The 12,032-nt window shown below is 47.5% G+C and overlaps 2 protein-coding genes across 2 annotated transcripts in view; one reads left to right on the top strand and one right to left on the bottom strand.

The window, feature by feature from the left end:
* arfgef3 (ARFGEF family member 3) overlaps positions 1-12,032 on the bottom strand; it is a 107,236-nt gene that overhangs the window by 44,289 nt on the left and 50,915 nt on the right. Inside the window, 4 exon segments of the mRNA XM_052011274.1 lie at positions 2,463-2,574; positions 2,577-2,612; positions 3,697-3,807; positions 8,176-8,391. Coding sequence (XP_051867234.1) covers positions 2,463-2,574; positions 2,577-2,612; positions 3,697-3,807; positions 8,176-8,391 — 475 coding nt within the window.
* Positions 408-12,032, top strand: part of LOC127568883 (keratinocyte-associated protein 3) — a 440,350-nt gene continuing 428,725 nt past the window's right edge. Inside the window, exon 1 of the mRNA XM_052013114.1 lies at positions 408-412. The gene's annotated coding sequence lies outside the window, so the exon portion shown is untranslated. The remainder of the gene's footprint in view (positions 413-12,032) is intronic.

Genomic DNA, 12,032 nt, shown 5'->3' with positions numbered 1-12,032 from the left:
TCTTAAGTTTTAAGAATAGATTAGATAGATACATGGATGGGAGAGGTCTGGAGGGTTATGGACTGGGTGCAGGTCAATGGGACTAGCGGAATAAAGTTTCATCACAGACTAGTAGGGCCGAATGGCCTGCTTTCTGTGCTGTAGTGTTCTATGGTTCTAATCGTTGAACAGTGGAACAGCCTCAACGGGCATTAGAGTCATAAAAATCTGGGGAGTTATTGAACGGGAGGAGGTAACAACAAAGCCCACACGCTCAACAGCCCCTGGTCCTGGACTCTCCAACCAGCAGCAACGGTTTGTCTCTATTCACCCCATCAGTTTTCCTTGATCCCTGGAGCATTTCACAGTCTCCACCTGGTAACCCTGAAGTGTCAGTGGCAACACACAAAAAGCTGGAGGAAGTCAGCGGGTCAGGCAGCATCTGCGGAGGGAAACGGACGGTCGACGTTTCGGGTTGGGACCCTTCACCTGGACAGAGAAAGAGGGGAGATAGGCAGTATGAAAAAGTGCAGGGAAGGGGTGGAGCAAGAGCTGGCAGGTGATGGGTGGATCCAGGTGAGAAGGGGGTGATAGGTAGATGGTGGGGGGGGGGGAGAGTGGGAATGATGTCAGGAGCTGGGAGGTGATGGTGGAAGTGACAAAGGGCTGAAGACGACGGAATCTGATAGGAGAGGACGGTGGAGCCTGGAATAAAGGGAGGGAGGTGGGGAGGGGAACCAGTGGGAGGAGTGTGTGTGGGTGACGGGCAGATGGAGATGGTGGGCCGGGCGGAGAAACGATGGGGTGACGAGTCAGGTGGATCAGGAGGAGAGAAAGAAAAAAAGAGACAGGGTGAGCGGGTTACTGGAAGTTTGAATTTCTCTTCAAAGCATCAGTAGCTATGGTTTGGAAGGGAAAAGCTCAAGAACACAAGAAAATCGGGCCAGCAATAGGCCACTCGGCCCCTCAAGCCTGTGCTACCATTCAATATGATCATGGCTGATCTATGCTGGCCTCAACTCCTCTTCTGTGCCAGTTCGCCATAACCCTCAATTCCTTGATCTTTCAAATATTTATCTCCACCTCAAATATATCTAGTGATCTGGCCTCCACCACCCTCGGGGGCTGAGAATTCCAGAGATTCACCCCCCTCAGTGAGAAATTTCTACGCACCTCAGTTTTAAATAACTAGCCCCTAATTTTGTAGTTCTGTCTCCTTGTTTGTGACCCCTATTAGCGAGAACGTCCCAACATCTACCCTGTCAAGTCCCCTTAGGATCTTATGTGGTTGAATAAGATCGTTCTTCATTCTTCTAAACTCCAAGGAATGCAGACCCAAACCACTAGGCCTCCCTAGATAGAACAACCCTCTCATCCCAGGAATTAGCCTGGTGACTCTCCTTTGGACTGCCCCCAGTGTTACAATATCTTTTTTTTTTCCAAACAGAATGGGACCAAAACTGTGCACAGTATTCCTGGTGTGACCTCACCAACAACCTATAGAATTGTAACAAAACCTCTCTATTATACTCCAACCCCTTTGCAATCAAGGCTAACATGCCCTTTGCCTTCTTCACTACTTGTTGCACCTGTAAGCTAACTTTTTGTGATTCAGGCACTGGAACATACAGATCCCCCTAAACTTCACTCATCTGTGGTCTCTCTCCCGTTAAATAATAATCTGCCTTTTGATTCCTCTTACTGAAGTGCACGACCTGATACTTTCCCACATTAAACTTCATTTGCCAGGTTTTTGCCCAGCCACTCAATTCATCTATATCCCATTGCAGAGTCACAACGTCCTCATCACACACGACCTTCCACCTATTTTTGGAATTATCAACAAACTTAGAAACCTTTTTGTTCCCTCCTCCAGGTCATTAATGTAACTAGTAAACAATTGACGGCCAAGAACCAATCCCTGGGATACTCCACTAGTCTCATCAGTCTGGCCTGAAAAGGACCTATTTTTTCCAATTCTTTTCTTCTATTCCAATTCAACATTGTTTTCTATGTGACAGCCAGTTTTTAATATACGCTAACACACTTTGTTCAATACTTTGGACATTTGATTCATTCACCAACCTCAAATGTGGCACCTTGTCAAATGCGTTTTGGAAATCTCAATACATTACATCTACCAGTTTCCCTCTATCTACTCTCCTTGTCACATCCTCAAAGAATTCAAGCAAATTTGACAAACGTGATTTATCCTCCATAAGACCGCGTTGACCAGGTTTGACCTCATCTTTCCATTTAGTGTTCGGTGAGCAGGGAAGGGGTCTCTAAAGGGCAGGGGAATGGAAATCCCAGATTGGAGTGGCCACACTCCCCAAGTTTTCTGCTTCCCAAAGTCTGTCTGATCCCATCCCATTCTGACTTCACAACTTGACTGCTCACCTTACGGGGAAGATTCCCAGAGCATGCTGTCTCCACAAAGGGCTAAGTGGGAGCACACTGTGCGTGTCACGTCCCTGACTTACCTGAAGACGTGCTGCCAGCAGTCTGCGTTGTGGCTGCCCATCTCTAGACCCACACTGAGGATGGCGTCCATGCACAGCACGTGCGCCGTGTGTAGCTGAACTCCCTGGGGCCGCCGATCTGTTCCAGTTTCTGCTCCACTCTTTGCTTTACTGCAGAGACACACATAATAAAAAAAAATCACACAAGGGACACACAAGGCCCTCAGGGAGTTATCACCACTTCCTGCTCCTGGGAGGCCCAGTGAGATATCTCATGGGTTTTACCACTTCCCACTCCTGGAACTCCCAATGACATACCACATGGGTTCTCAGTAATCAAATGTGAGCTTATCCACTTTGGTCATTATAAGAGTACTTTCCAAACATAACAAGCTTGACAGAGTGGAAACCCCTTGTAGACAGATCCGTAATAAGGCACAAACAGGTACAAAAAATAAACAAATGGTCTAATGGAAAGGTTTCATTGCTATCGGGAGTACATTGAGTTCAAGGGAACAAAAATTATGCTACACTGTACAAAACACACTTTAGAACCATGAGCTGTTCTGGACTCTTTATCAGCTTTAAGAGGGGGGTACAGTGTGTATTTACCATAATATTATAGAGGTAAATTTGGAGGAGAGATTATAGGAACGGGGATTGAATTCTTTCCATGTTATGGAGGGACACGGTCAACAGTGCAGATGGACAGGAGCCATTTCCACTGGTGGGGAGCCCAAGACTAGGGACAGTCTTGAGGTCGGAGCCAGGCCTTTCAGGGGTGAAGTTAGGAGCACCTCGGCACAAGTTCACAAGTGGAAGTTGACACCAGGTCAATTGTTAAATTAGAATAGTAAGTTAAATATCTTTGTTCACAAAGGAGTTTAAGGGATACAGGCAAATATGGAGTAGGTCACATGTCTGCCAGAACCTCAGTGAATGGCAGAACAGGCTCGAGAAGCTGTTCTGCCATTGGTCCGTTCACGTAATTGGTAATTGGTTTATTATTGTCACATGCGCCGAGATACAGATTCCATACGTAAGTACATCGAGGTAGTACAAAAGAGGCAGTAACAGAATGCAGAATATAGTGTTACAGTTACAGGGAAAGTACAATTCAGGGAGACAAAGAAGGTGCAAAGGCCATAATGAGGTAAAGAGTCCATCTTTATCATGCAGGAGGTCTATTCAAGGGTCTTTTAACAGCAGTTATCGGAATGTCCCTTCATTCCTTTAATGCAGAAGCTCTCAGTACCTTGTGCTATCGGGTCAGTGGTCTCAGGGGCTTCTTTCTCCTCCTTCTCATCCTGAACACACGATGCTGCTGACATCTGTGCAAGGGCGGAAGCACAATTGGCAGCCACACCTGCAAAAGAAAGCTAGTTAGTAATATAACTAATGGATCAAAGTTAGTAATATGACTCAACAAGGAAGTGCCCAGAGGTCATTTCTTTGGCGCGTCAATGTGCATGAAAGAGAATGCAAGTGTGAGTCTGTGTATGAGTGTGTGCAGGGGCATTTGTTGTGCTTCACTTTTATTGTTTGGCTTGACCTGGTTAGTTATTTAACTACTAAGTCAACATCCCAAGTTTACCAATGGGTGACCTCTAGACCAGAGAACAGAGACAACCAGGGACAGATTTGGCCCTAGAAATGGGCAGAAACAATGTTTTTGGTTCCCTGAGCTAATCATCCCGTCATCCCTGGTAGCAAGCCCTGTGTCTCACATTGCTGTGTGGAAGGTTTCTGCAAGTTTCATTCCAACAATTTCTGTCCTGATGCAGGGTTTCGACCCGAAACGTCAACAATACCTTTCCTCCCACAGATGTGTGGCTTTAAAGTAATGGGTGGGAAGTTCAAGGGAGATATCAGAGGGAGGTTTTTTACCCAGAGAGTGGTTGGGGCACGGAATGCGCTGCCTGGGGTGGTGGTGGAGGCAGGTACATTGGTCAAATTCAAGAGATTGCTAGATAAGCATATGGAGGAATTTAAAATAGAGGGATATGAGGGAGGAAGGGGTTAGATAGTCTTAGGCGAGGTTTAAAGTTCGGCACAACATTGTGGGCCGAAGGGCCTGTATTGTGCTCTACTGTTCTATGATTCTAGATGTTGCTCAATCTGCTGAGTTCATCCAGCAGATTGTTTCTGGCTCACTCCCCTCCTGACTAGAGTGACTCTGCTAAGGTGTGAGTCTCCTGCTGCCCAAATCTGGCCAGCCTTACCTCCCCCTTGTCCCGATGTGTTGACTGTGGCAGCCTAGGTATAATCCCTGGGTGGCATTAGGTAACAAACCTGGGAACTCAGTGAGGAACTGAGAGGCTCGATTACACATAAACCACTGACCTATCAGGGAGGTCACATCAGTGCTTATGTAACAACAGTCACAGCCTCAGAAATATTGCATGTGTGAATCACCTTGACCTCCTATGATGTAGGAGAACTCATATGAGACTCCCGACAGTGAATTCCCAGATACCCCCCTGATTGTGGGGTTCACAGCTGAGCCCATCATTCATCTCAGGTTTCCAGTGGTGGGTGGTATTCAGGAAGGGCTGACCTTTCACCTAACCTCTGACTACCAGCTTCCCACCAGCAACAGCTGACCACCCGATGTGTGAGGCATGTCAGTAGTCACACAATGATGGTGCTGACAGTACCCACAATCCTCTACTCGAGAAACAACACTATCTGATGCATTGTATTATGGACCAGCTGCCACTGAGAGGTTTGTAGTGGATCTGATGGGGATAAGAGGGAAAAGTTCCCTGTGATTGCCTTCAGTGCTGCTCACATGGTTGTAGAGGAGACTGATTCAGAACGATCCTGGCTTTGGCACAGATCACCCGGGACACAAGTAGGAGCAGGGCTTCTGGTTGACATTAGGTTCCCGCTTCCATTGAGGTTGACTGTGGCAGCCCAAGGATGGTCCTGGCTGGCATTCAAACTGGGAACTCAGTGTAGAACCGGTGGCTTGGTCTCACACAAAGAGACCCACTGATCACCATCAGGGAACCTTCACAAAGTCACCGATCTTCAGTAATAATGGAAGCTTCACAAAGTCACTGATCTTCAGTAATAATGGATCTTGATAGAGTCATAGAGTCATACAGCACAGAAACAGACCCTTCTAGCCCAACTGGTCCATGCCGATTAAGATGCCGATCCAAGCGAGTGCCATTTGCCTACATTTGGCCATAAACCTAAACCTTTCCCATCAATGTACCTGTCCAATTGTCCTTTAAAAGTTGTTACTGTACCTGCCTCAACCACTTCCACTGGCAGCTCATTCCATGTGTACTACCTCCTATGTAAAATAAGTTGCCCTTCCAAGTACCTATTAAATATTTCCCCTCTCACCTTAAAAAGTATGCCCTCTAGTTCTTGATTCCCCACCCTGGGAAAAGACTGAGGTGCATTTACCCTATCTATTCCCCTCATGATTTTATACACCTCTATAAGATCACCTCTCAGTCTCCTACACGCCAAGGAATAAAGTCCCAGCCTGTCCAACCTCTCCCTATAACTCAGTCCCTCAAGTCCTGGCAACATCCTTGTAAATCTTTTCTGCACTCTTTCCAGTTTAATAACATCTTTCCTATAGCAGGGCGACCAAAACTGAACACAACACTCCAAGTGCGGCCTCACCAGCATCTTGTAAACTGCACCATAACTTCCCAACTTCGATACTCAGTGCCCTGAATGTTGAAGGCCAGCGTGCCCATCTGGCAAGCTGTTAGGTAGTTAATACAAAGGAACAAACTGCTGGTCCTCCAACTTCTCTCAACAAGACCCAGCTGTACTTTAAGGGGTTCAGAGGAGGACTGGTTACAGGCTGATCCCATGACCTGAGACGGTGGTCTCTTTTGGTTCTATATTCTTCAAAGAAGGAATAACAGCTTTCTATACCTACCCTGTCACTCCCTCTCAGAGTCTAGTGCTTCAGTACAGTGGAATGAAGTCTCCAATAGTCTTGATGACACAATGCTGGGTGCAGAGAGGCTTCAGGGGAAAATAGACCGGATAAGTGAATGGGTGAGAATCTGGCAGATGAAATGTGGACAAACAAAAGGTCATCTACACTGGTAGAACAGAAAGGAAGGGTACTTTTGAAATAGTGAGAGACTGAACAACGTTGGTGTTCTGAAGGATCGGGGTATCCTTATACACAGATCACTGACTATGGACATGTATGGACAGCAAGCAGTCAGAAGACAAATGGTGGGTTGGCCTTTCCTGAGTACAAGATGCAGCCCTAATGAGACCTGGAATGCTCTGGTCTACCTGCTAAAGGAAGAATACACTCCCAATACAGGCAATGCAACAAAGGTTCACCAGACTACAAGGATGGTGGGTTTGTCCCGTGTGGAGAGCTTAAGCAGACTGTGCCTATACTCTCTGGAATTTGGAAGGATGAAAGGTGATCTTATTCAAACATATAAAATTCTTATGGGACTAACAGGGTTAATCCGAAGTTGAGGTTTGCCCTTGCTAGGGGTTTTAGAACAGGGGTCACAGTCTCAATATAGGGGATTGGCCATTCAGGACTGAGATCAGAAGAAACTTCTTCACCCAGAGCCTATGCAAGTGTCTAACTACGAGGGCTGTGGAGGTTCAGTCACTGAGTATGTTTAAGACAAAGATTGATAGATTTTTATTTCAAGATAGAGGTGTATAAGATGATAAGAGGCATTGATCGGGTGCATAGTCAGACGCTTTTCCCCAGGACTGAAATGGTTGCCACAAGAGGACACAGGTTTAAGGTGCTGGGGAGTAGTTACAGAGGAGATGTCAGGGGTAAGTTTTTTACTCAGAGAGTATGTGGAATGGGCTGCCAACAACGGTGGTGGAGGCGGATAAGATAGGGTAAGAGACTTTTGGATAGGTACATGGAGCTTAGAAAAATAGAGGGCTGTGGGTAAGCCTAGTAATTTCTAAGGTAGGGGCATGTTCAGCACAGCTTTGTGGGCCAAACAGCCTGAATTTTGCTGTAGGTTTTCTATATTCTATGTTCTAAGATGGTGTAGCAGGTAGTTCTGCTGTCTCACCACTCCAGCGACCCCGGTTCGATCCTGACCCTGTCTCCTGTCTGTGTGGAGTTTGCACATTCTCCCTGTGACCGCGTGGGTTTCCCCTGGGTGCTCTGGTTTCCTTCTACAACCCAAAGAGGTCAACTGGCCACTGTAACTTACCCCTTGCGGTATGTGGGTGGCAGGGCAGTTGATGGCCACATGAGGGAGAAAGGTTACAGGGGAAGAAGTGGGGGTATGTACAGCATAATTCTCCATAAGCTCGGTGGACACGCGGTGCAGAAACAGATTGTGGGATTTAATCAGAGATGCATTAGCCATGAGGAGTTAGACATGTATTAGCTAGAAGGAGAGGTTGTACAAACTTGAATTGTTTTCTCTGGAGCATCGAAGGCTGAGGGGAGACCTGATAGAGGTTTATAAAATTGTGAAGAGGCATAACAAGGTTAGACAGAGTCTGTTACCCAGGGTGGACACGTCAAATATTAGAGGAGATAGGTTAATGGCCAGAAGTGGAAAGGAGATTTCCAAGGCAAGTTCTTTTACACAGAGAGCGGTGGGTCCCTGGAACGGGCCGCCAGGGAAGGTGGTGGAGGCAGATACAACAGCAATGTTTACGAGGCATTGAGACAAGTGCTGCACTGTTCTGTGACACAGCAGCACCACCCAGAGGTCGGTGTACGAATCACTGCCCGGACTCCACCTACCCAGGGCACAGCTGAGCCGAGCTGCTTTCCGCAAACCATCCAGACTCATGCAAATGGCGTCCCGCTCCTTCTGGTTCTGCTCCTTAATTCCTTCCGTGCCCAGGATAAACGCCAGCCCCTTGGAGCTGCCGGCCACCCGGCCTGTCAGAGGGGTGGAGAGCGTGTCAATCAGGTTCTTCCAGCAGCCAATCAGAATGAACCGGGCAAAACAGGCACCTGGTTGAAGAAAGTAGACTGTGTCAGAGAGCTCAGGTTACAGATCGTCGTAGTCTGAGAGACCTGGCCACAACGGCCATGGCACTCGGCTACAGTTCCACAAAGTCAAAATCCCTTTTGCCCCTTTGTGGGTCGGGCAGGCATCGTAGTGTAGATGGCAGGCACGGTAGTGTAGCAGTTAGCGTAACGCTATTACAGCCCCAGTGACCCAGGTTCAATTCTAGCCGCTGTCCGTAAGGAGTTTGTACGTTCTCCCCGTGTCTGTGTGGGTTTCCTCCGGGTGCTCCGGTTTCCTCCCGCATTCCAAAGACGGGCGGGTTAGGAAGTTGTGGCCATGCTATGTTGGCGCCAGAAGCGTGGCGACACTTGCGGGATGTCCCCAGAACACTCTACGCAAAAGACGCACCTCACTGTGTGTTTCCATGTACATGTGACTTATCTGCGGAGGCAGAGGGAAAGCCGAGGCTTCGGGTCCTGATGTAACGCCTCAACCTGAAAGGTCGACCATCCCCTTTGCTTCCACAGATGCTGCTCGACCCGCTGAGTTCCTCCAACGGATTGTTTGTTGCTCCAGATTCCAGCATCTGCAGTCTCTTGTGTCTCCCTTGTACCTTTGCCACGCTTCCCAAAACCTTTTCTTTCCCCATTCTTTCATTCAGGGAATGTGGCAACTGAAAGCAAGGCTAGCATTCATTGTCCATGCCCAAATCCCCATGGGTCACTTAAGGGTTAACCTGTTGGTCTGGTGACACATATCCCTAAAGAACAACAGTGAACCAGGATGGAATCTTAATGAAGCACTAGTCACCACTAGTCAATGTTCCCTTTTATTTCAAACAAATGATGAGTTGAATTCAATTTCTTCAGCTGCTATGGTGGGATTTGAAATGCTAATGCTCTAGGCCTGGAGATTGGTAACGTAGTCACCAACCCAGAAGCAAATCTTCTCGCTGCTACCGTCGGGCAGGAGGTACAGAAGCCTGAATTCCCACACCACCAGGTTCAAGAACAGCTACTTCCCTTCAACCATTCAATTCTTGAACCAACCGGCACAACCCTAATCACAACCTCAGTGTAGCAACACCGTGACCACTTTACACTGCGATATGCTTTGTGATTTTTTTTTGTTCTAATTGTGTTCTTTCTTGTATAAATTTGTATAATTTATGTTTTTCTTGTGAATGCTCCTTCTCTGATGCTATGTGCCTGTGATGCTGCTGCAAGTAAGTTTTTCATTGCACCTGTGCATACATTACCTGTGCATGTGACAATAAACTCAACTTTGACTAGGACTTTGACTTTGAAATTCAGAAGATTTTGGAAATTTGAAATAAAATTGAAAATGCTCAGGCAGTGTCTACTGAGGGAGAAACAGTTAACATGTCAGGTCAACAACCTTTTATCACAAGACGTAAAAGGGTGGCCCAGTGGGACGGGTGGTAGAGCTGCTGCCTCACGGCGCCAGAGACCCAGGTTCAATCCTGACCTCGGATGTTGCCTGTGTGGAGTTTATACGTTCTCCTCGTGACCGCGTGGGTTTCCTCTGGGTGCTCCGGTTTCCTCCCACATTCCAAAGGTGTGTGAGTTCGTAAGATAATTGGCCGCTGTAAATTGCCCCCAGTGTGCAGGTGAGGGGTAGAATCTGGCGGGAGTTGATGGGAATGTGGGGAGAGTAAAAAATTGTGGTTTATATAGGATTAGTGCAAATGGTTTGTTGATGGTTGGCATGGACTCAGTGGACTGAAGGGCCTGATTCCGTCCTATATCTCTCTGTGACTCTATACTACATAACTTAAGCTTACCTAGCCTGGCACCACCTGCAATGCAAGCACTTTACAACCCAAAATGGTGTTGTTTAACTAATTCTTGAGATTTACCTCACTGTTGTTAAGATGTTGAGACAGGTGATGTCTTGTATAAGGGTCTTTCATTTCAAACTGTATCTAAATGATCGTAAATTCTCCACCGCTCACTGGGCAGGTATGGCTACAATTGTCCTGCTATAAGCAATGACTTGTGAATAGTAAAGTACACTCTCTTCTCCCACAGCTGCTTACTCTGACCTTTACTCAGACTACAGTCTGTTTGTCCACACCACTTGCACGGGAATAAGTACACAAAGGGCTGTTAACCATTAATGAGATGTTTGCTCCTGTGCTTTGAGCCCTTTAACAAGGTACAAACATCTTTCTGCTCACAGTACACAAAGCACAACCTCCTGAGTAAACAGTGGAAACAATTGACCAGGGAAGACGCTTGGAGTAATGACAACTGCAGTTAGGGTAGTATGAATATCTGCTCACTTTAAACACGGAGGCGCTGTGTGTTGCCTTATCTTGCAGATATTTTTCCCCTGTGTTGGCTTTATTGCACTGACGGATCAACTCAGCAAGCAAAATGAGGTGCTTGTGGGCAAAACCAACTTCCAACTAAGTCTGCCCCATGTGTCGTTTGGTCAGTCAGCTTAACTTAATGCGACTGATCCCCAACATTTAACCATAGCTCCATTCGGTTGATGGCAGCAATGCACTCTGTGGCCCGTTTTACCCTCCACCCGAGCTATGCTCCTCCCCAGTTACACATGATCCTAGTCACACACTTGGGTATGGAGCGGGAGGCGGGGGTGGGGGGGAGGAGGGGGAGATGAGGGAGAGGAGAGGGAGGGGGAGAGGGGGGAGGGAGACGAGGGGGGAGGGAGGGGGAGAGGGAGAGAGAAGCGGGATGTGGGGAGTGGGAGGAGAACAGGAAAGAGGTGGGAGAGGTAGAGGGGGAAGGGGAGGGAGGGAGGGAGGGAGGAGGGGGACGAAGGAGAGGGGAAGCAGGAAGAGGGAGAGGAGGAGGGAGAGAAGGAGCGAAACCCATGCCAGGTCATAAGTTCATGCCCAACACACCCAGTCTGTTTTTTTTACCTGAGTGTAAAATCAAGGGGAGGGTGGGTACATAGTCACAGTGTCACACAGCAGAGAAACAGGCCCTTCGGCCCACTGTCTCTGTGCCAACCATCCAGCAGTAGTGTAGCGGTTAGCGTAACGCTTTACAGCGCCAGCGACCCAGGTTCAAATCCCTCCACTGTCTGTAAGGAGTTTGTGCGTCCTCCCCGTGTCTGCGTGGGTTTCCTCCGGGTGCTCCGGTTTCCTCCCACATTCCAAAAACATACGGGTTAGGAAGTTGCGGGCATGCTATGTTGGTGCCGGAAACATGGCGACACTTGCGGGCTGCCCCCAGAACACTCTACGCAAAAAGATGCATTTCACTGTGTGTTTCGATATACATGTGATTAATAAAGAAATCTTATAACTAATCCTATTTACCAGCACTTGATCCATATACTTCTACATCTTGCTGATTAAAGTGGTTGTCTACATAATTGTACCAATCTGGAGTTTCCTGCTGGCATTAGGTGAACATTGCCCACTATATCTGAGGCACTCTGGTTCACGCACAACCTTATCTTCTTAGATGATCTCTTGCTGCCCTTATGGTCAAGGACGACTTCAGTGCAAGATTTCTCTTGTGGACTATACACTACGACTTACTGCACAGCCACATCAGAGCAAGGCTTTGGTCCAAAGGCAAGGAGTCCAACATTATTGATCTAGGCTGTCCCAAGGAACCATGGAGACAGAGGCTTCAGCTCCCAC

This window comes from Pristis pectinata, chromosome 3, assembly GCF_009764475.1.
Source record: "Pristis pectinata isolate sPriPec2 chromosome 3, sPriPec2.1.pri, whole genome shotgun sequence".
NCBI classification, from domain to species: domain Eukaryota; kingdom Metazoa; phylum Chordata; class Chondrichthyes; order Rhinopristiformes; family Pristidae; genus Pristis; species Pristis pectinata.
This window is presented reverse-complemented; position numbering and strand designations above follow the sequence as displayed.